The 26,435-nt window shown below is 48.4% G+C and overlaps 2 protein-coding genes across 2 annotated transcripts in view; one reads left to right on the top strand and one right to left on the bottom strand.

The window, feature by feature from the left end:
• LOC116957025 (cyclin-dependent kinase 10) overlaps positions 1–26,435 on the bottom strand; it is a 131,952-nt gene that overhangs the window by 49,277 nt on the left and 56,240 nt on the right. The window lies entirely within an intron of this gene.
• On the top strand, positions 1,152–26,278 carry LOC142906718 (uncharacterized). Its single transcript, XM_076055093.1, has 3 exons — positions 1,152–1,160; positions 1,819–4,076; positions 17,166–26,278. Exons 1-2 carry the CDS (start codon positions 1,152–1,154, stop codon positions 2,947–2,949), a joined length of 1,140 nt encoding a protein of 379 aa, XP_075911208.1. The 3' UTR covers positions 2,950–4,076; positions 17,166–26,278.

The following is a 26,435-nucleotide window of genomic DNA, read 5'->3' as shown; positions in this document are numbered from 1 at the left end:
GTAGTGGTGACAAGTGTTAGGGGTAGTGGTGACAAGTGTTAGGGGAAGTGGTGACAAGTGTTAGGTGTAGGGGTAGTGGTGACAAGTGTTAGGAGTAGTAGTGACAAGTGTTAGGGGTAGTGGTGACAAGTGTTATGGGTGGTGGTGACAAGTGTTAGGGGTAGTAGTGACAAGTGTTAGGGGTACGGGTAGTGGTGACAAGTGTTAGGGGTAGGGGTAGTGGTGACAAGTGGTAGGGGTAGTGGTGACAAGTGTTAGGGGTAGTGTTGACAAGTGGTAGGGGTAGGGGTAGTGGTGACAAGTGTTAGGGGTAGGGGTATTGGTGACAAGTGTTAGGGGTAGTGGTGACAACTGTTAGGGGTAGGGGTAGTGGTGAAAAGTGTTAGGGGTAGTGGTGACAAGTGTTAGAGGTAGGGGTAGTGGTGACAAGTGTTAGTGGTAGTGGTGACAAGTGTTAGGGGTAGGGGTAGTGGTGACAAGTGCTAGGGGTAGGGGTAGTAGTGACAAGTGTTAGGGGTAGGGGTAGTGGTGACAAGTGTTAGGGGTAGGGGAAGTGGTGACAAGTGTTAGGGGTAGGGGTAGTGGTGACAAGTGTTAGGGGTAGGGGTAGTGGAGACAAGTGTTAGGGGTAGGGGTAGTAGTGACAAGTGTTAGGGGTAGTGGTGACAAGTGTTAGTGGTAGTGGTGACAAGTGTTAGGGGTAGGGGAAGTGGTGACAAGTGTTAGGGGTAGGGGTAGTGGTGACAAGTGTTAGGGGTAGGGGTAGTGGAGACAAGTGTTAGGGGTAGGGGTAGTAGTGACAAGTGTTATGGGTAGTGGTGACAAGTGTTAGTGGTAGTGGTGACAAGTGTTAGGGGTAGGGGTAGTGGTGACAAGTGTAGCGGTAGGGGTAGTGGTGACAAGTGGTAGGAGTAGTGGTGACAAGTGTTAGGGGTAGTGGTGAAAAGTGTTAGTGGTAGTGGTGACAAGTGTTAGGGGTAGGGGTAGTGGTGACAAGTGTTGGGGTAGGGGTAGTGGTGACAAGTGTTAGGGATAGTGGTGACAAGTGTTAGGGGTAGGGGTAGTGGTGACAAGTGTTAGGGGTAGTGGTGACAAGTGGTAGGGGTAGGGACAGTGGTGACAAGTGTTAGGGGTAGGGGTCGTAGTGACAAATGTTAGGGGTAGTGGTGACAAGTGTTAGGGGTAGTGGTGACAAGTGTTAGTGGTAGTGGTTACAAGTGTTAGGGATAGGGGTAGTGGTGACAAGTGTTAGGGGTAGTGGTGACAAGTGGTAGGGGTAGGGGTAGTGGTGACAAGTGTTAGGGTAGGGGTAGACTCATCACACAGAGACCCATAGACTCATCACACACAGAGACCCACAGACTCACCACACAGAGACCCATAAACCCCCACACCCCCCCGTGCCCCCACCCCACCATCCCTCCCCCTTCCCCCGTTCACCCGCCCCTCGTCCCTGGCTACTCATTGATAGCCGCTCTTCTCACGCCACAGATTTGTGTCCAGTCGCGCACGGCGACTCCCAGCCACGGGGAGGACTCCGCGGGCAGGGAGGCAGAGCTGCAGACACACACAGACAGACAGTGACACACACACAGACACACACAGACACACACACACAGTGACACACACAGACACACAGTGACACACACAGACAGACATATATACACACACACACAGACACACACACACACAGACACACACAGATACACACACACAGACACACACAGACACACACACACAGCAGATACACACACACAGACACACAGTGACACACACACAGACAGACACACACACAGACACACAGTGACACACACATAGACAGACACACACACAGACACACACACAGACACACACAGACACACACACACAGTGACACACACACAGACACACACACACAGACACACACACACAGACACATACACACACACAGACACATACACACACAGACACAGACACACACAGACAGACACACACACACAGACACACAGACACACACACACACACACAGACACACACACACAGACACACACAGACACACACAGACACACACACAGACACACACACAGACACACACAGACACACACACAGACACACACAGACACACACACACAGACAGACACACACACAGACACACACACAGACACACACACATATACACAGACACACACACAGACAGATATACACACATACACACAGACACACACAGACACACACACACAGACACACACACACACAGACACACACACAGACACACACACAGACACACACACACAGACACACACACAACACACACACACAGACCCACAGAAACACACACACAGACACACATGCATACAGACAGACACACTGACTGATACATACAGGCCCACATACAGACAGACAGTCCTGCAAACTACGGACAAATACATCCACATACAGAAACACAGACACACATACATACAGACACACATAATACAGACACACATACATACAGACACACAGACCCACATACATACAGACACACAGACACACATACATACAGACACACAGACACACATACATACAGACACACAGACCCACATACATACAGACACACAGACACACATACATACAGACACACATACATACAGACACACACACATACAGATACACAGACAGATAGGCACACATACATACAGACACACAGACACACATACATACAGATACATAGACCCACATACATACAGACACACACACATACAGACACACAGACACACATACATACAGACAGACCCACAAGCTGCAGACACGCAAACCCACGTACAGACACACACATCCACATACACAGTGACACACAACTACATACACAGTGACACACACACAACCACATACACAGTGACACACACACACACAGTGACACACACAGTGACACACACATACAAAGTAACACACACATACACAGTGACACACACACAACCACATACACAGTGACACACACACACACAGTGACACACACAGTGACACACACATACACAGTGACACACACATACACAGTGACACACACAGTGACACACACATACACAGTGACACACACATACACAGTGACACACACAGTGACACACACATACACAGTGACACACACATACACAGTGACACACACAGTGACACACACATACACAGTGACACACACATACACAGTGAGACACACACACAGTAACACACACATAAACAGTGACATACACAGTGACACACACATACACAGTGACACACACATAAAACCACACACACAGTGACACACACATACACAGTGACACACACATACACAGTGACACACACAGTGACACACACAGTGACACACACACACAGTGACATACACATACACAGTGACACACACACAGTGACACACACAGTGACACACACACACAGTGACACATACACAGTAACACACAAATACACAGTGACACACACAGTGACACACACAGTGACACACACACACAGTGACACACACATACACAGTGACACACACACAGTGACACACACACACAGTGACACACACAGTGACACACACATACACAGTGACACACACACACAGTGACACACACACACAGTGACACACACAGTGACACACACAGTGACACACACACACAGTGGCACACACACAGTAACACACACATACACAGTGACAAACACAGTGACACACACACACACAGTAACACACACATACCCAGTAACACACACATACACAGTAACACACACATACACAGTGACACACACACAGTAACACACACATACACAGTGACACACACATAGACAGTGACACACACACACAGTGACACATACACAGTGACACACACACACAGTGACACACACAGTGACACACACACATAGTGACACACACACAGTAACACACACATACACAGTAACACACACATACACAGTGACACACACACACAGTGACACACACACACAGTGACACACACACAGTAACACACATATACACCACAGAGCGACACACGGCTGGATTACGAGGGCGACTACGCTCGGCACGGCTCGGCACGGCACGGCTCGGCACGGCACGGCTCGGCTCGCTATGGGACCCGCGCTCGCGTGTCTACGGGGTGAGTGCTGAGCACGTGGTCGTGAGTGATTGCCGGATTATCGATTACAATTGAATAATGATGATGGTGGTGGTGGTGAGTCATTTGATGGTGATGTTCCAGTGATTGCTCGATTCAAAATTCGGTCACAGTCCCTGTGATCACTGTTACGTTGCAATTACGGTTTTATTTTTCTTGGTGATTTCGTAAAAAAAAAATTGGTTTGGACGTGTTTGTTTTGTTGTAGTACGCAGTTAGACTGACGGCCTTAATCTTAGTTGTCTTGTGGTGGTTGTTGTTGTTTGATTTGCATCCCACTGGGATTTTTTGTAAACAGCGTTGGTGGTGTACACGGTGTGGCTTTTTCCGGGAATATTTTTAGCTGTTTTTTTTCTTTTCCCCATGGATTTTCTGTTTAGTACAGAGTCACACACACGTAGTCACTTTAAGACGTTTTTATTGTTCGTGTTTTTAGTTTTTTTTTGGTTTGTTGTTGTGGTTGTACCCGAATCACGAGCCGGATGGCTCACAGGGCTGTACCAAAATAAATCAACTGAACCTGATCGATTGATTGATTGATGATGATACAGTTACTGATGAATATGTGGTGATGATGCGGGGCATGATTGCTTCTAATTGAATTGGTATCGTTTATGGTGATTATATTATCATTGATTCATTATTGAGTCGCTATTGATTGATGGTGATACCGATGACTGATTCAGACATGCATGATGATGACGATGATGATGTCGACTGAATGAATCGGGATAATCGAATTATTGTGATTAGATAATGGGTTGAAGTCAATCGAATTAGTGAGGATTGTGATTGATTAATAGATGAATCATCGTTAAATGATGATGATTGATTCATGATCGAACACTGCCGCTTACTATTGTTACTAACGATGATGACGCTGATGATGACGCTGATCATGATGATGATGCTGCTGCTGATATAATTCCCTGAAGTGGCAATCAGCCTCCAGCATCAATTATTCACGAAGTTCTCTGGCCGTGCCAGCACGCGTTTCCCGTCTGGGATGAAGTTTTTATGATTCCTCCACGCCCAACCACACCCCAACACACACCAACACATCAACACACATCAACACACACCACACACACCAACACATCAACACACACCAACACATCAACACACCCCAACACACACCAACACATCAACACACACCAACACACACCACACACACCAACACACACCAACACACACCACACACCAACACACACAACGCCCACCACACACCAACACACCCCAACACACACCACACACCACGCCCACCACACACCACACCCACCACACACCACCACACACCACCACACACCAACACACACCACGCCCACCACACACCACACCCACCACACACCACCACACACCACCACACACCAACACACACCACGCCCACCACACACCACACCCACCACACACCACCACACAGCACCACACACCATCACACACCAACACACACCACGCCCACCACACACGAACACACACCACACACACCAACACACACCCCAACACACCCCAACACACACCACGCCCACTACACCCCACCACACACCACACCCACCACACACCACGCCCACCACACCCCAACACACACCACACACACCACACAACAAACACACACTACACCCACCACACCCCAACACACACTACACACACCACACACCACGCCCACCACATCCACCACACACCACGTCAACCACACACCACACCCCAACACACACCACACCCACCACACACCAACACACACCACACCCCAACACACCACACCCACCACACCCCACCACACACCACGCCCACTACACCCCACCACACACCACACCCACAGGGCCCCACCCACACCCTACCCACAACAAGCCACCCACACCCCACCACACACCACGCCCACCACACCCCACCACACCCCACCACACCCCACCATGCCCACTACACTCTACCCACACACCACGCCCACTACACCCTACCCACAAACCACGCCCACTACACTCTACCCACACTACACGCCCACTACACTCTACCCACACTACACTCCCACTACGCCCTACCCACACACAACGCCCACTACACACTACCCACACACCACGCCCACTACACTCTACCCACACTACACGCCCACTACACTCTACCCACACTACACGCCCACTACACTCTACCCACACTACACTCCCACTACGCCCTACCCACACACAACGCCCACTACACCCTACCCACACACCACGCCCACTACACTCTACCCACACACCACGCCCACTACACTCTACCCACACTACACGGCCACTACATCCTACCCACACACCACGCCCACTACACCCTACCCACACACAACGCCCACTACACCCTACCCACACACCACACCCACTACACTATACCCACACACCACGCCCACTACACTCTACCCACACACAACGCCCACTACACCCTACCCACACACCACGCCCACTACACTCTACCCACACTACACGGCCACTACATCCTACCCACACACCACGCCCACTACACCCTACCCACACACAACGCCCACTACACCCTACCCACACACCACACCCACTACACTATACCCACACACCACGCCCACTACACTCTACCCACACACAACGCCCACTACACCCTACCCACACACCACGCCCACTACACTCTACCCACACACCACGCCCACTACACTCTACCCACACACCACGCCCACTACACTCTACCCACACACCACGCCCACTACACTCTACCCACACTACATGCCCACTACACCCTACACACACACCACGCCCACTACACTCTACCCACACTACACGCCCACTACACCCTACCCACACACCACGCCCACTACACCCTACCCACACACCACGCCCACTACACCCTACCCACACTACACGCCCACTACACCCTACCCACACTACACGCCCACTACACCCTACCCACACTACACGCCCACTACACTCTACCCACACTACACGCCCACTACACCCTACCCACACACCACGCCCACTACACTCTACCCACACACCACGCCCACTACACCCTACCCACACACCATGCCCACTACACTCTACCCACACACCACGCCCCTCACACCCCACCAACCCCCCAACCTAACCCACACCTCGCCCCCACAAACCAAACGCGTTCGCCTTCTGCAACTCATTTGCTATGCAACAATGTGCCTGAACTCCACTTCGTTTTTATATTAAATTCACGAGGCAGGCACCAATGAACGATGTCGCCCTTCTTTCTTCATGAGCAAACGAGAGCTCACACGAAGTGGCTTATCATCACCATCACGTGGAACGGCACATTAGCAGCAGCAGCAGCAGCCAAAAACTCTAAACGTGTTAATAATTATAAATGTGGATGGAAACTAAAAAACACGCTGGGAGAGAGAGAGAGAAAGAGAGAGAGAGAGACACACACACAAACACCAAATCTACAGCAGCAGGGATGGTCAGGTTCGTGATCGAACGAACTCGCCTGGTGACTTGGGTTCGATCCCTGACCCTGACGACGCCTGCTGTATATTCGGAGTTTGCGTCTCTCTCTCTGTCTGTGTCTGTCTGTGTCTGTCTGTCTCCCCGTGGTCGCGTGGATTTTTTCTCTCGATCCACCGATTTTCCCTTCACACGTTGAGAATGAACATCGCGCGATTAGAGTGTTTGGCTCCTGCTATACATCCCACGTGGTGCAATGCCCTAGCCGTGGAGTGAACATTGTGGGGGTTCAAATCTTCACCCCCACCCCCACCACCCCCCCCCCCCCCAGAAAAAAAATCTGAATTTGAAAACTCATTTCCTGGTTAAAATATTAAAAACAAAATTCACCAATACGAGGGATGGACCTTTTTATTTTATTTTTTTATTTTTGGCAATAATGTCTAAGAGCGTTATTGTATTACGTTGGTCTGTTTTTTTTACTGGTTTTATTTTTTTATTTAAAGCTTTCGTGACTGCATATATATAAAATATATATTTCATATATATAAAATATATATTTCATATATATTTTATTATTTTGTTGTTTACCTTCAACGTGACTTTAGCTAAAAAACTAAGAATATGGTTTTATGTTTTTTTTTTACATTTTTTCTCGTTTCATTGTTTATAACGGCAGAGATTAGGGATTAATAAAGAACGTACATGACCACAATCATGTAAACATTTTGATTTGAAGCTTTCGTGACTGCAGGGATTCATATTTGTATATGATGTAATTTTATTTTTTCTTATTTCCACGTGACTTTACCGGAAAAAAACCCCAAAGATTCATTCATATTCTTGGTTCTTTCGCTAAAGTCACCACCACGTATAGAAGGGAAACAATGAACTAATAAATAAAAATATAAAACAATACAATTCTCACGACGTTTCGACTGCATTACACAAGCAGCAATCATCATCAGGTGTGAAAACCACAACATCAATCTATTTTATAGCGATTTTAATATTGGGAAGTGCCCCCCCCCCCAATATAAATTATAATTACGGCCTTGACGTGATGACATCTCCTACTTCAACTTTTGATCTGACTGCAGGAATTCATACTCTGTGGTTCTTTAGATAAAGTCACGTAGCAGTAGATTTTTTTTTAAATCAAAGTAAATTTCCATCCCCGTGGCTTTTACCGAAAGAACCACAGATGATGAATTAGCCAACGTCGTTCCGGCCACCGTTCTTGGTCGGGTCACAGTCTGACGAATATCTCTGTGTATGTTCGACGTTTCGATCGCAACACAAAGGCGGCTGGCCGTCATCTCTCGCTGCCCGATCAAGCCCCGCTGGTGCTGCCGTCAAAACATCGTGGGGTTGTTTTTATTACAATTTATTTATTTTTTTGTTAAGAAAAATTTATTTCATTGTAATAGGTTTTACCCTTTTAACTGGCACAAAAAACTGACACCTTTATTCAAGGCATCGTGTTTGCAATAACTACAACACAAGCAGTCAAAATGTAAACAAAAGAGACAACTCTGATAATAATATTGGCACTGTCCTTAAATTTGATTGGTCCACACCCCAGACGGCTTTCATTAGAGCCCCTAGTCTCCACTGGTGTTGGACCTTTTGGCGTCTTCTGGTCCAACACCAGTGGAGACTAAGGGCTCTAAGAAAAGCCGTCTCGGGTGTGGACCAATCAAATTCAAGGACAGTGCCAAATATCATTATCAGAGTTGTCTTTTTGTTTACATTTTGACTGCTTGTGTTGTGGTTATTGCAGACATGATGCCTTGAATGAAGGTGTCAGTTTTTTGTGCCAGTTAAAAAGGTAAAACCTATTACTATATCTTGTTACTGGCAAAGGAGGTCTCATAATGTATTTTATTATTTTGTTGTTTTTATCGTATTACTTTTCATTTTATTTTATACCCATGCTACTATTTTATTATTTCTAATTGATTACCTGTATTACTTTCTCCCTACGTGGCTTCACCGAAAGTTTCCATGGATATTCGTGATTGGCGCTGTCCCCCTTAGACGTCAGCTCGCCTCGTCAATAACTTCTCAGTCGAGGCGGATGCGTGAGTAGATCGCTCTCCTCTCCGCCCCGTGCCAACACAGAGTGGCAAGCGTTAAGGACTGATCAGGCGCGCAGCCACTTTAACCGATTGGCAAACAGAAAGAAAAACGAGCGAGTCATTGGGGCATGTCTTCTTTGGCTCTTTCGGTAAATCACGTGGAATGAGAATAAAATAATAAAATAAAACAATACAATTCTCACGACGTTTCGGCCATAACACAAGCGGCCTTCTTCAGGCGAAAGGAACAGACCATTGAAGCTCTGTCGTCCCGACAGGTTTGTTCCTTTCACCTGAAGAAGGCCGCTTGTGTTGTGGCCGAAACGTCGTGAGAATTTTTTTGCGTTATTTTATTTTATCAATTTATTATTTAATTCTCATTCTACGTGACTTTACCGAAAGAACCAAAGAAGATGAATCCTTGCAGTCACGAAAGCTTTAAATCGAAAAATAAATCTATATTATATCGATATATTGCGGGAGGTGGGCCTTTTGAGCATATTTTAATATAAGTTATAGTTACGGCCTTGGCGTGATGACATCTGCTACTTCAACTTTTGATCTGACTGCAGGAATTCATACTCTGGTTCTTTAGGTAAAGTCACGTAGCAGTTGAAAAAAATAAAAAATAAAAATCAAAGTAAATTTCCATCCCCGTGGCTTTTACTGAAATAACCACAGATGATGAATTAGCCAACGTCGTTCCGGCCACCGTTCTTGGCCGAGTCACAGTCTGACGAATATCTCTGTGTGTGTTCGACGTTTCGATCGCAACACAAAAGCGGCTGGCCGTCATCTCTCGCCGCCCGATCAAGCCCCGCTGGTGCTGCCGTCAAAACATCGTGGGGTTGTTTTTATTACAATTTATTTATTTTTTTGTTAAGAAAAAATGAATAAATTGTAATAGGTTTTTACCCTTTTAACTGGCACAAAAAACTGACACCTTTATTCAAGGCGTCATGTCTGCGATAACCACAACACAAGCAGTCAAAATGCAAACAAAAAGACAACTCTGATAATAATAATATTGGCACTGTCCTTGAATTTGATTGGTCCACACCCGAGACGGCTTTCTTTAGAGCCCTTAGCCTCCACTGGTGTTGGACCAGAAGACGCCAAAAGACGTACAACTCAAAAACAGCGCACTATCAGAGTATTGAGGGCTCGGGGTGAGCATTTACATTATGAGACCTCCTTTACCAGTAACAAGATATAGTAATAGGTTTTACCCTTTTAACTTACCCTTTTGGCGTCTTTTGGTCCAACACCAGTGGAGGCTAAGGGCTCTAAAGAAAGCCGTCTCGGGTGTGGACCAATCAAATTCAAGGACAGTGCCAATATTATTATCAGAGTTGTCTTTTTGTTTGCATTTTGACTGCTTGTTTTGTGGTTATTGCAGACATGATGCCTTGAATAAAGGTGTCAGTTTTTTGTGCCAGTTAAAAAGGTAAAATCTATTACTATATCTTGTTACTGGCAAAGGAGGTCTCGTAATATATTTTATTATTTTGTTGTTTTTATCGTATTACTTTTCATTTTATTTTATACCCATGCTACTATTTTATTATTTCTAATTGATTACCTTTATTACTTTCTACCTACGTGGCTTCACCGAAAGTTTCCATGGATATTCGTGATTGGCGCTGTCCCCCTTAGACGTCAGCTCGCCCCGTCAATGACTTCTCAGTCGAGGCGAATGCGTGAGTAGATCGCTCTCCTCTCCGCCCCGTGCCAACACAGAGCGGCAAGCGTTAAGGACTGATCAGGCGCGCAGCCACTTTAACCGATTGGCAAATAAAAAGAAAAACGAGCGAGTCATTGGGGAATGTCTTCTTTGGCTCTTTCGGTAAATCACGTGGAATGAGAATAAAATAATAAAATTAAACAATAAAATTATCACGACGTGAGCTGGTTGAGAGAAGTGAGGCACCTTGACAAAGGGGGTTTACATATCAAACGGGAGAATTTAGCATTGAAACAGCTGAGTGATTAGCTTGTGACTGGTCACAGAAATGGCTATGTTAAAGTCAAAGCATACACATCCACAGAGGCGCCTAGTACAAATCAAACAGGAGAATTTAGCATTCAAACAGCTGAGTGATTAGCTTGTGACTGGTCACAGAAATATCTATGTTAAAGTCAAAGTTTACACATCCACAGAGGCATCTAGTACAAATCAAACAGGATAATTTAGCATTCAAATAACTGAGTGATTAGCTTGTGACTGGTTACAGAAATGGCTATGTTAAAGTCAAAGCCTACACATCTACAGAGGCACCTGGTATAAATCAAACAGGAGAATTTAGCATTCAAATAACTGAGGAATTAGCTTGTGACTGGTCACAGAAATGGCTATGTTAAAGTCAAAGCCTACACATCTACAGAGGCACCTGGTATAAATCAAACAGGAGAATTTGGCATTGAAATAGCTGAGTGATTAGCTTGTGACTGGTCACAGAAATGGCTATGTTAAAGTTAAAGCCTACACATCCACAGAGGCACCTAGTACAAATCAAACAGGATAATTTAGCATTGAAATAGCTGAGTGATTAGCTTGTGACTGGTCGCAGAAATAGCTATGTTAAAGTCAAAGCATACACATCCACAGAGGCACCTAGTACAAATCAAACCGGAGAATTTGGCATTGAAATAGCTGAGTGATTAGCTTGTGACTGGTCACAGAAATGGCTATGTTAAAGTCAAAGCCTACACATCCACAGAGGCACCTAGTACAAATCAAACAGGAGAATTTAGCATTGAAATAGCTGAGTGATTAGCTTGTGACTGGTCGCAGAAATAGCTATGTTAAAGTCAAAGCCTACACATCCACAGAGGCACCTAGTACAAATCAAACAGGAGAATTTGGCATTGAAATAGCTGAGTGATTAGCTTGTGACTGGTCACAGAAATGGCTATGTTAAAGTCAAAGCCTACACATCCACAGAGGCACCTAGTACAAATCAAACAGGAGAATTTAGCATTCAAATAGCTGAGTGATTAGCTTGTGACTGGTCGCAGAAATAGCTATGTTAAAGTCAAAGCCTACACATCGACAGAGGCACCTGGTATAAATCAAACAGGAGAATTTAGCATTGAAATAACTGAGGAATTAGCTTGTGACTGGTCACAGAAATAGCTATGTTAAAGTCAAAGCCTACACATCTACAGAGGCATCTAGTGCAAATCAAACAGGATAATTTAGCATTCAAATAACTGAGTGATTAGCTTGTGACTGGTCACAGAAATGGCTATGTTAAAGTCAAAGCCTACACATCTACAGAGGCACCTGGTATAAATCAAACAGGAGAATTTAGCATTCAAATAGCTGAGTGATTAGCTTGTGACTGGTCGCAGAAATAGCTATGTTAAAGTCAAAGCCTACACATCTACAGAGGCACCTGGTATAAATCAAACAGGAGAATTTAGCATTGAAATAACTGAGGAATTAGCTTGTGACTGGTCACAGAAATAGCTATGTTAAAGTCAAAGCCTACACATCTACAGAGGCACCTGGTATGAATCAAACAGGAGAATTTAGCATTGAAATAACTGAGGAATTAGCTTGTGACTGGTCACAGAAATAGCTCTGTTAAAGTCAAAGCCTACACATCCACAGAGGCATCTAGTACAAATCAAACAGGATAATTTAGCATTCAAATAACTGAGTGATTAGCTTGTGACTGGTCACAGAAATGGCTATGTTAAAGTCAAAGCCTACACATCTACAGAGGCACCTGGTATAAATCAAACAGGAGAATTTAGCATTGAAATAATTGAGTGATTAGCTTGTGACTGGTCACAGAAATGGCTATGTTAAAGTCAAAGCCTACACATCCACAGAGGCACCTAGTACAAATCAAACAGGATAATTTAGCATTGAAATAGCTGAGGAATTAGCTTGTGACTGGTCACAGAAATAGCTATGTTAAAGTCCAAGCCTACACATCCACAGAGGCACCTCGTACATGGACGCCAAATGGGCTGCAACAACTCGACTATCATTCGGTAAACCGATGTGGAAAAAAACACCCTAAGTCTAAATTACATCAATATAATAAATGTACTCAATATATTCCTCAATAAGCAGAGCTATTAACAGCAACTGGGTATACACTACCCTATATAATGAATACCATATAGCATTGGGGAATGTCTTCTGCCCGGTCCTTTTTTTTTGGGGGGGGGGGGGGGCGGGGGGCCATCGCGTTAGGGGGAAGGATCCGATCCTTGCCGCTCAGCCTGTGAAGGCGCTGGCTGGATGGACGACCTGGTGCGACCTCACACCAGGGGGGATCGCCACGGTGGCTGGGAGATGTTGACTACCTCGCTGGGTATACAGGAAGGGTCGTGGGTTCAAACCGGAACGCTGACGCCTGCTGCTGCTGCTGTATAGTTGGTCCGTAGTAGAGGTGGGGTGGGGGTTTGTTTTGTTTGTTAGCGGGGTGGATCGCGTGACTGTGTCAATGTTGCGTCGTTTAAAACCCGCCAGCAGCCGACACAGCCAACGAGTATGGGTTGTCAAGTAGACAGAACGTGGCCAATTCGTCACTAGTACAGCACACCGGTGTGTAGTGTAGTGTGTAGTGTAGTGTATGGTGTAGTGTATAGTGTAGTAGTGTATAGTAGTGTAGTGTGTAGTGTATAGTGTAGTGTAGTGTATAGTGTAGTGTATAGTAGTGGATAGTGTAGTGTGTAGTGTAGTGTATAGTAGTGTATAGTGTAGTGTGTAGTGTAGTGTGTAGTGTAGTGTGTAGTGTAGTGTATAGTGTGTAGTGTAGTGTATAGTGTAATATATAGTAGTGTAGTGTGTAGTGTAGTGTATAGTGTAGTGTGTAGTGTAGTGTATAGTGTGTAGTGTAGTGTATAGTGTAGTGTATAGTAGTGTAGTGTATAGTGTAGTGTATAGTGTAGTGTATAGTGTAGTGTATAGTGTAGTATACTAGTAAAGCACGCCGGTGTGTTGGCGAGCCAAGCCACAACATTTACAATCTGAGTACGACGTTTCGCCAGTAATTACAACCAGCTTCATCAGGCGACAGCCACATGTGTGGAGAAGTGCACCCGTTTCGTTCCTTATATATGTATATATTTACGAGATCTAACCACGAAAAAAAACCCTCTTCTGGATGATACTGGTCGCGAAAGCCTCCGTGTTAACTTGATAATGATTCTCAGCCACTCCGTCCAGCTATCATTTCTTGATGGCCAGGTCGCTTCTGAACAAAAAAAGAACAGCTTTATAGATCAATTTAGTTTCAGCAGCGCGTTATAGGTCACTGAGCCTCCTTTTCTGATAGTTGCAATCCATTGGGATCGCCTACAAATGCTCGCTCAGCGAAATCGCTGATATCATCATCATCATCGACATCATCACGTGGAGATATGTAGCAGTAGGCAAATACTATAAACGCGTAATGTCTATTCTAAATGTGGAAGGGGGAAAACTCGGGCAGAGAGCGAGAACCTTTCCACGTGGTGACTTTACCGAAAGACACAAACAATATGAATTCCTGCAGTCACGAAAGCTTTTAAGTCAAAATCTAAAATATACAGCGTCCATAAAAAGTCCCCAAGCCATTTCACCGAAGTCAAAGCAATCTGGGGCCAATGTAGACCGCACGATATCTGTTATTTTATTTTATTACTTTATTACTTCATTCACATTCTACGTGACTTTACCGAAGGAACACAAAGATGATGAAGATGATGAATCCTTTTTCATGATGCCTTGAATAAAGGTGTCAGGTTTTGTGTGCCAGTTAAAAGGGTAAAACCTATTCCTATATCTTGTTTCTGGCAAAGGAGGTCTCATAATGTAAATGCTCACCCCGAGCCCTCAATACCCTGATAGTGCGCTGTTTTTGAGTTGTACGCCTTTTGGCGTCTTCTGGTTTAGCACCAATGGAGACTAGGCTCTAAGAAAAGCTGTCTCTGGTGTGGACCAATAAAATTCAAGGACAGTGCATATTATTATCAGAGTTGTCTTTTTTGTTTGCATTTTGACTGCTTGTGTTGTGGTTATTGCAAACATGATGCCTTGAATAAAGGTGTCAGTTTTTGTGCCAGTTAAAAGGGTAAAACCTATTCCTATATGATGAATCCTTGCTGTAAACCGAAAGATATCTGCGGAGTCGATTTAAATTTCGATTTAAAGCTTTCGTGACTGCAATGATTCATCTTCTTTGGTTCTTTCGGTAAAGTCACGTAGAATGAGAATAAAATAATAAATTGATAAAATAAAATAACACAATAATATTCTCACGACGTTTCGGCCACAACACAAGCGGCCTTCATCAGGTGAAGGGACGAGACTGTCTGGTAGGACAGCGCTGGAGTGACAGTCTCGTCCCTTCACCTGATGAAGGCCGCTTGTGTTGTGGCCGAAACGTCGTGAGAATATTATTGTGTTATTTTATTTTATCAATTTATTATTTTATTCTCATTCTACGTGACTTTACCGAAAGAACCAAAGAAGATGGGGGTCGATTTAGTTTATTATCGGTGCTAACTAACGGCCCAAATGATGGGGGGCGACTTTGCTGAGCTACCATCTGTGCCCAGGTCGCTTTTGAAAAGGAAGTGGCTCCCTCGATGGGGGTTTGTCTGATAGGATTGTCTTTAGTTGTGCTGCGATGTAGTTCGCCTTACCCTTCTGGACGTCGGTGACAGAAGAGCTTTACAGCTCATCAGATTCTTCCCGCAGCACGAACGCCAGCGGTCGGATTGTGCCTGCAACAGCCGCCGCTTGCGCTACGCGCGGCCGCGTCAAAAGTCTTGCGGATCTGTAGAATTCCCGCTTTGGTGAAAGTTCCCCACCTCCTCGGCCCCAGTCCACGCCTCATTACCCTTGTTCGCTTCTCGTCCACTGGAACAAACTTCCACCACCCACCACCCACCACCACCCACCATCACCCACCACCACCCACCATCACCCACCACCACCCACCACCACCCACCACCACCACCACCACCCACCACCCCCACCCACCACCACCACCCACCACCCACTAACACCCACCACCACCCACCACCACCCACCACCCACCACCACCCACCACCACCCACCACCACCACCCCCCACCACCACCACCACCCACCACCACCACCACCCACCACCACCACCACCCACCACCACCACCCACCACCACCACCCACCACCCACCACCACCACCACCCACCACCACCACCACCACCACCCACCACCCCCCACCACCACCACCACCCCCCCCCCCCCACCTCCATGTCAAGCGACCCCCCACCCTCACTCAAAACTCACACTCACGGATTTCCAATCACCCCCCCCCCCCCCACCCTTGACCCTCCCGCCTTTCGGGTTCACTTCGACTTCCACGGATTTCCAATCCCGCCCCACCCCTGACCCTCCCGCCTTCTGAGTTCACTGCGACTTCCACGGATTTCTAATCCTCCCCCACTCCTGACCCTCCCGCCTTCTGAGTTCACTGCGACTTCCACGGATTTCTAATCCCTCCCCCACTCCTGACCCTCCCGTCTGTCGTGTTCACTTCGACTTCCACGGATCTCTAACCCCCCTGACCCCTGACCCCTGACCCCCCCCCCCGCTGCAGGCGTGAAGCTGTGTGAGGCGGTGCCCTGCTTGGACGTGGAGCGGCGCCCCGCCGGGACAGCCACGCGACTCGAGCAGCCCCCGGACATCGTCGTGACCCCTCCCACGCCGGACATCCGCGGACGCTCGCAAGCCACCGTGACCCCGACCCCGACCCCGACCGCGACCCCGACCCCGACCGCGACCCCGGCGGCGGGGAGAGGCAGCCGAGCCGGGAGCGAGCGATCGGGCAAGCGGGCGGGGCGGCCTCTGCCCGTGTGACCCACGTGGGTCGACTGTGACCACGTGGGTCGACTGCGGACCACGTGGGTTGACTGCTACCTCGTGGGTCGACTGTGACCACGTGGGTCAACCGCCACCCACGTGGGTCAACCGCCACCCACGTGGGTCGACTGCGGACCACGTGGGTCAACCGCCACCCACGTGGGTTAACTGCTACCTCGTGGGTCGACTGCTACCACGTGGGTCGACTCCGACCACGTGGGTTCGACTGTGACCACGTGGGTTCGACCGTGACCACGTGGGTTCGACTGTGACCACGTGGGTCAACTGTGACCAAGTGGGTTCGACTGCGGACCACGTGGGTCAACCGCCACCCACGTGGGGCGACTGTGACCCACGTGGGGTTCGACTGTGGACCACGTGGGTCGGACTGCGGACCACGTGGGTCGACTGCGGACCACGTGGGTCAACTGTGACCACGTGGGGTTCGACTGTGGACCACGTGGTTCGAACTGCGGACCACGTGGGTCGACTGCGGACCACGTGGGTCAACTGTGACCACGTGGGTTCGACTGCTACCCATGTGGGTCGACTGTGACCACGTGGGTAGGACTGCGGACCACGTGGGGTCGACTGTTACCTCGTGGGTCGACTGTGACCACGTGGGTCAACCGCCACCCACGTGGGTTGCACTGCGGACCACGTGGATCGACTGTGACCACGTGGGTCGACTGTGACCACGTGGGTTGACTGTGACCCACGTGGGTTCGACTGCGGACCACGTGTCTCGCCTGTGACCACGTGGGTCAACCGCCACCCACGTGGGCGACTGCTACCACGTGGGTCAACTGCCACCTCGTGGGTTGACTGTGACCACGTGGGTCGACTGGGACCACGTGGGTTCGACTGTGACCACGTGGGTTCGACTGTGACCACGTGGGTCAACTGTGACCACGTGGGTTCGACTGCGGACCACGTGGGTTCGACTGCGGACCACGTGGGTCAACCGCCACCCACGTGGGGCGACTGTGACCACGTGGGTTGACTGTGACCACGTGGGTTCGACTGCGGACCACGTGGGTCAACTGCGGACCACGTGGGTCAACCGCCACCCACGTGGGGCGACTGTGACCACGTGGGTTGACTGTGACCACGTGGGTTCGACTGCGGACCACGTGGGTCAACTGCCACCTCGTGGGTCGACTGTGACCACGTGGGTCGACTGCTACCACGTGGGTTCGACTGTTACCACGTGGGTCGACTGTGACCACGTGGGTCGACTTGTCACGTTGAAGGGAAACAATAAAATATTAATATATATTAAAAAACAATAAAATTCTCACGACGTTTCGACTGTAACACAAACAGTCATCATCAGGTGCAAAAACCCACGGCAAGTTATGTTTAGTAGTCGTGGTAATGCCACGACTACTAAACATGGGGCTTATGGTTGTATTTGGACGAGACCAGCATCTGAACGCACTCCGTCATATTCGTTCGGGAATTCGCGCATTCGTGCGCCCACTCATTCATCCATCCATGCATCCGTGAATTGCAATGGGGGTATTGGTGTTCAGAAATGTGCGTTCAGAGGATGTGGATGCTGCTGTACATTGCCACGCGATGAGCCACTTTGTTGAGCTATCATTTGTGGCTCACTCGCTTCTGAAAGCGAGCGATATAGCTCGTTTGAGACGAGGCTCAAAGGAAAGCCGTCTCTGGTGTGGACCAATCAGTTTCAAAGACGATGCATCATCATCATATACTATCAGAATGCAGTAACGTGATTCCTCGTAAAAAAAGGTTTCAGTTTGGTGTTTTAACATCTTCAACACAGCTGTTTTTTGTTGCCGGAAAAAAGAGTGAAACCTATTCTGATATTTTGGCACTGGCAAAGGAGGTCCCGTGATGGACCTTGCCTAGTTAAACAAAATACATAACCTTTTTAGTTTAACATAGTTTCATAGTTTCATTTATGTTGGTATAGCCCTGTGAGCCATCCGGCTCTTGAATCGGGTGCAACCGCAACAAACAAAAAAACTAAAACATGAACAAGAAAACATCTTAAAGTGACTACTTTGTGTGACTCTGTGCAAAACAGAAAATCCATGGAAAAAAACATCAAAATATTCCTGAAAAAGCGCCGTACACCACCAACGCTGCGTGCAAAAATCCCAGTGGGATGCAAGTCAAACAACAACAACCACAAGACAACTAAGATTAAGGCCATCAGTCCAACTCCGTACGACAATGAACAAAAACATGGCCAAAACCCCAAAAAAACGTTTTCGAAATCACCAAAATAAAAGCCATAAATGCAATGTAACAGTGACCGTAGGAACTGTGACATCCTGTTTACACCTCCCTGCAGAGCCAGGCGTGGTAATTCCACGTTCCTATGGCGGTGGACGAGTCTATCCGTAGCGCAATCTCTGGTGACTTCCCCACAAAGTGGTACTTATTTTATCCACCCCGGGACTAATTACGGTGGGCTGAGTCAGCTCACCGCCTAATCCAGAGATTTTTTTCTACCCGGCAGCAACCTTCCGACAGCGGGCTGCGTTAGCTCTCAGCCACTCGGTGGGATTACTCCAACCACGGGAGGCATGTGTAGCTAGCTGATCCTAGTGCCTGATGTGTGTTTTTTTTTCTTCGGAGAGTCCCGCTATAGTGGGGGTGTCTGGCAGAACCCCAGCGGAGTCCAGAGCACCCGGAGGAATTAGCATTCATTCATGCATCCGTCCGTGTATTAATGTGTCCATTCATTCGTGCATTCATTCATGCATCCGTCCGTGTATTAATGTGTCCATTAATGCATTCATTCATTCATGCATCCGTCCGTGTATTAATGTGTCCATTCATTCATGCATTCATTCACGCATCCGTCCGTGTATTAATGTGTCCATTCATTCATGCATTCATTCAAGCATCCGTCCGTGTATTAATGTGTCCATTCATTCGTGCATTCATTCAAGCATCCGTCCGTGTATTAATGTGTCCATTCATTCATGCATTCATTCAAGCATCCGTCCGTGTATTAATGTGTCCATTCATTCATGCATTCATTCAAGCATCCGTCCGTGTATTAATGTGTCCATTCATTCGTGCATTCATTCAAGCATCCGTCCGTGTATTAATGTGTCCATTCATTCATGCATTCATTCAAGCATCCGTCCGTGTATTAATGTGTCCATTCATTCGTGCATTCATTGATGTATCCGTCCGTGTATTAATGTGTCCATTCATTCGTGCATTCATTCAAGCATCCGTCCGTGTATTAATGTGTCCATTCATTCATGCATTCATTCACGCATCCGTCCGTGTATTAATGTGTCCATTCATTCATGCATTCATTGATGCAACCGTCCGTGTATTAATCTGTCCATTCATTCATGCATTCATTCAAGCATCCGTCCGTGTATTAATGTGTCCATTCATTCATGCATTCATTCATGCATCCGTCCGTGTATTAATGTGTCCATTCATTCATGCATTCATTCAAGCATCCGTCCGTGTATCAATGTGTCCATTCATTCATGCATTCATTCACGCATCCATCCGTGTATTAATGTGTCCATTCATTCATGCATTCATTCAAGCATCCGTCCGTGTATTAATGTGTCCATTCATTCATGCATTCATTCAAGCATCCGTCCGTGTATTAATGTGTCCATTCATTCGTGCATTCATTCAAGCATCCGTCCGTGTATTAATGTGTCCATTCATTCATGCATTCATTGATGCAACCGTCCGTGTATTAATCTGTCCATTCATTCATGCATTCATTCAAGCATCCGTCCGTGTATTAATGTGTCCATTCATTCATGCATTCATTCATGCATCCGTCCGTGTATTAATGTGTCCATTCATTCATGCATTCATTCAAGCATCCGTGCATGCGTACGTGAGGTGCACGCCAGTCTGGCCACGGAAGCATGTGTCCAATATGCAAATTGTATGCAGATGATATGCAAATGATATGCTAAATAGTGTGTGTTTATATGTGTGTGTGTGGGGAGCGGTGGTGCAGCGGTTAGCGCTACGCTGCTCTACGAACCCGGCGAACTAGGTTCGATTCCCGCTCACGGTCAACACCACCAGCGGCGATTATCTGAACCGGTCCTGGGCCTCCCCTAGGTCGACTCGGCCTCAAATGAGTAACCTGGTGCGGTGTGTAGTAAACATCGCCACTGGGGAGACAAAGGCGGCCGGGCGTGGTCCTGGCCACCCACCCCCTTCGTGAGCCGTGCCGGCCTTCGTAGGTGCTGTTGCAGGCTATGCAGGGGATCTTTGTCTTTGTGTGCACGTGCGCTGGCACGCAACCGCACGACTTCCACTGTGCGCGTCTGTAACCCACACAGCGTCCACGGTGCAGCTGCTCCCCATGGCTTGCACCTTTTACTCTGAACTCGGTGGTGGTGGTGGTCATGGTGGTGGTGATGGCGGCGATGATGATGATGATGGCGGTGGTAGTGATGATGTTGGTAGTGGTGATGATGTTGGTAGTGGTGATGATGGTAGCGGTGATGATGGTGGTGGTAGTGGTCATGGTGGTGGTGATGGCGGTGATGGTGGTGGGGATAGTGATGATGATGGCGGTGGTAGTGATGATGTTGGTAGTGGTGATGATGGTAGCGGCCTGTAATGCAACGAGGGTTGGTGGATCATGGCACAGACGAGCTGCGAAACTTTCTTTCCCTGTGGGTGGACGTCGAGGTGGAGCCGTGCCCTTGAATCTGCATGGAGAAGGTGGCACGGCAAAACACGTGGGCTCCACCTGCACCGTCTGTGCGGGATAGAGTGTTTCCCCCTCGCGCGCGCGCGTGTGGGGTTTCTCCACGGGCGCTCCGGTTTCCTCTCTCCTTTCGCGCCGTATGTAGCCAACCGTGCTAATCGGAGGTGCGGGCGGTGGGGGGGACAACGGACCGAGCACGTAGACATCACTGCTGTGGAAATGAGACGATGTGAAGGCGCGCATATAGCCCCGGCGGCTTCCGAAGATCGTGAAAGAAGAGCGTTCCAGACGGCCCGCAGAAGCGCACGATGCGACGGACCTGGGCGATGGCACCGGCAACCTGGGCAGAAGCGACGGAACTTTGCCGCTCCATCCCTTCCCAGACGGGCGTGGAGGTTGCGAGATGTTAACTACCTCGCCTGGTGTGCAGCAGGAGGTCGTGGGTTCGGTCCCGAGCCTGACGCCTGCTGCTGCTGCTGTATATTTGGAGCGTGCTTGTGTCTCGCTCGCCCGCGGCCGGTGTGTTGTCTCTCCACATTTCAGAATCGACGTCACGCAGTTCAGAGTGTTTGGCTTCCACTTTAAAATTTCCACACGACGATGATAACGGTGACGATGATGATAAGCCAATATTCGCTGAGCTATTATTCGTGGCCGGGTCGTTTCTGAAAGAGAGGCTATACAGCCCCTTAGTGGGAGGGAGGGGGGGAGTCTTACCTGGTAAAGTAAAATAAACGCATGGACAACCTGCAGAGCTTTGGGCAAGTGTTGCCGCCGCCTCATTCCCTGGCCCCTCTCTCTGCGTACGAGAGCGCTAGGAGCGAATGCCGCGCAAGGTGCGGGGGGTAGGGATGGATGGATGGATGGATCGTTGCCGGTCGAAATCGCCGCGGCGGGTCCCTCGTTTGACTCGCCGGCTCCTCAACGGCGGCGAAGGCGATTTCCGCGCGGACCGGCGGGCCCGCCGCCGCTGCGTCCAGCGTCTCGCTCCGCTCGCCGCGTCACTGCAAGGCGCTGGGCCGCGCAGCGACGCGTGGGAAAGTGGTCCGCCGTCGACCTCTGAGAAACGGCGTCACGGCGGCGTGCGCTTACCTGCGTCATGCCAACACCACGCGCGACGCGCTGTTGGCATGACGGGGGAAACGTGCGTTACACGGTGAGCACGCTCTGCGGGTGTGAACGCCGAAGTGTCAAGCGAGTACTCCCCGCGGCGGCGGCGGTGGCGCTGGTGGTGGTGGCGGCGGCGGCGGCATTCTATCACTAGAGCAGAGGAGCTGCTGTCGGCGTTCACCTCCCCCGCTCGCCACGTTCCGAACCCTCGCGAAAGTGGGCTGCGTCACGCGACGCCTTAAGCAGGGATCGCGAAATTTGCACGGATCGCCGATGCCGCACCCGCACCCCCCGGGGTCAAAACTGTGATCTAAAAGGGCTTCGAAGTCTCCTAAGTGGCCTTAGCTATGACCCCCCCCCCCCCCCCCCTCCCAGGAGGGAGTGGACGGGTCACTAAAAAGACAGCGCTGTGACGGTCGCGCTGATTCGTCGTCACCCTAGGGGACCGACTGAGCTTGCGGTGGAGACGCGTTTTTTTTGCTGTTGTACAAACATACGTGCATGGGTTCGCATGACGCTCGCAGCCGCTGGGGGCCGCTACCATTTGGCGCAATGTTCCAAGCCGGCGGAGGGAAGGCTCTGTTGTCGCGACTTACGGACGGGCGGCGCTGTAACGGGGCGAAAATTAATCCGCGGCAGAATGAACATTCGATTGTGTCAATGCAGCAGGAAGCCTCTTGGCATCAAGGTGTGGACCAATACGGCCTCATTCAATCCCCCAGATCGTCTCTTCACATCCAGAAATCGCGTGACAGCAATTGCTTTAACGATTTAGAAAATGCGCATTCAAAATATTCAAGCAGCTTGATCCATGCTCGATCACATGCTCGATCACATAGACGAACATACTAAAAATGCCATAGCTCGAACACGGCTTAATCCGTGCCCGATATCATGCAAAATCGGTCAATTCCCGTCCAATTGAGCATTGGATTGTTAAAAAAATACGTTGATTCCCGTTCCAGTATCCCTTACATGGCCAAAACCAATGCCTAATTACTCCATGCATGGGCCAAAAACATGTAGATAATTTATCATTCATCCCATCGCGGATTAATTTGATCCCGTCACGGCACGGAATGGGGCGCCACACTGACGCCCTGATGCCATTCGTACTGACGGCACGGACGGACGTCCACCTAAATTTCGATTTGAAGCGTTCGTGACTGCAAGGATTCATCTTCTTTGATTCTTTCGGTAAAGTCACCACAACGCAAGCGGCCGTCTTCAGGTGAAAGGTACAGACCTGTCGGGACGACAGAGCTTCAATGAACGATGTTAAGATTCGTAGCGACTTTTAAGCTGGTTGGGAGAAGTGAGGCACCTAAATTACTAGTTGCCTCTGTGGATGTGTAGGTTTTGACTTTAACATAGCCATTTCCGTGACCAGTCACAAGCTAATCGCTCAGCTATTTGATATGTAAACCCCTTTGTCAAGGTGCCTCACTTCTCCCAACCAGCTTAAAAGTCGCTACGAATCTTAACAGCGTTCATTGAAGCTCTGTGGATGTGTAGGCCTTTACTTTAACATCTATTTCTGTGACCAATCACAAGCTAATCCCTTAGCTATTTCAATGCTAAATTACTAGTTGCCTCTGTGGATGTGTAGGTTTTGACTTTACCATAGCCATTTCCGTGACCAGTCACAAGCTAATCCCCCAGCTATTTGATATGTAAACCCCTTTTTCAACGTGCCTCACTTTTCCCAACCAGCTTGAAAGTCGCTACGAATCTTAACATCGTTCATTGAAGCTCTGTAGATGTGTAGGCCTTTACTTTAACATCTATTTCTGTGACCAGTCACAAGCTAATCCCTTAGCTATTTCAATGCTAAATTACTAGTTGCCTCTGTGGATGTGTAGGTTTTGACTTTAACATAGCCATTTCCGTGACCAGTCACAAGCTAATTCCTCAGCTATTTGCACAAGCTAATCCCTTAGCTATTTCAATGCTAAATTACTAGTTGCCTCTGTGGATGTGTAGGTTTTGACTTTAACCTAGCCATTTCCGTGACCAGTCACAAGCTAATCCTTCAGCTATATGATATGTAAACCCCTTTGTCAAGGTGCCTCACTTCTCCCAACCAGCTTAAAAGTCGCTACGAATCTTAACATCGTTCATTGAAACTCTGTCGTCCCGACAGTTCTGTACCTTTCACCTGAAGGCGGCCGCTTGCGTTGTGGCCGAAACGTCGCGAGAATTTTATCGCGTTATATTATTACTTTAGTCTCATTCCACGTGGCGACCTTACCGAAAGAACCAAAGAAGACGACGTCCACCTCTTGAAGCCAGACTCAGCGGGCTACGAGGCGCTGGCATGCATGCATGCATCGTACAAACGCCAACGCAAAATTCGCGACCGCGCTTGATTCGCGTTCGCTCCGGTCCCGCACCGAGCGTGTTTCGAGTTAGCACGCGATGCCAAAGTTGATGGCGGTGCTTCCGCTGGGTGACAGTTAAGCGACGGCGGGGGTGGGAGTGTCTATTTATTTGGTGTGACGCGTAGCAGGCTTTCGCGACCAATATTATTCATGATGAAGGTTTTTTTTTTCGGGGGTTAGATCGCGTTATTTATAAATGTGTCGTAAGCCTCGTACCACCCGACGACACGGCCGATCGGCGAATTGCCCGATGATGCTGGATGCAATTGCCAGCGAAACGTCACAGTGCAACTCAAACTGTAAATGTTGTGGATTCACTCTTCAACAACACACCGGTGTAGGGGCTAAAGCAAGTGAACTATTTTGTCTTTTGTCAACGTGACGCTTTATTTTGCTGATTGGCCGTGTCGGGTGGTGGAGGGTTACGACACATTTATAAATAACGCGATCTAACCCAAAAACCTTTATTATGAATGTGTATTTATTTATTTACCTATCTAGGGAAATCCGATGTGCCGTGAAGCTCTTTTCATTTCCCCGCGGACGTCGAGTAAACAACAACAACAACAACCTCAGCATGTTCGTCAAAAACAACAAACACTCTGCTTGTGTTGCCTTGAACGGAAATATATCATCGGAGACGTTTCGGGCAACGGACCTTCTTCACCCGGGTGTATTTGTGCGTGTTGAGTTTTTTTTCTCTGCACTATTTCCATTGGACCGTGCGTGCGTGCGTGTGTGTGCGTGTGTACGTGCGTGTGTGTGTGTGCGTGTGTGTGTGCGTGTGTGTACGTGCGTGTGTGTGTGTGCGTGCGTGTGTGTG

The sequence above is a fragment of the Petromyzon marinus genome, chromosome 69 (assembly GCF_048934315.1).
Source record: "Petromyzon marinus isolate PM22_M1 ecotype Great Lakes invasive population chromosome 69, UKy_Petmar_22M1.pri1.0, whole genome shotgun sequence".
Classification (NCBI taxonomy): Eukaryota; Metazoa; Chordata; class Hyperoartia; order Petromyzontiformes; family Petromyzontidae; genus Petromyzon; species Petromyzon marinus.
This window is presented reverse-complemented; position numbering and strand designations above follow the sequence as displayed.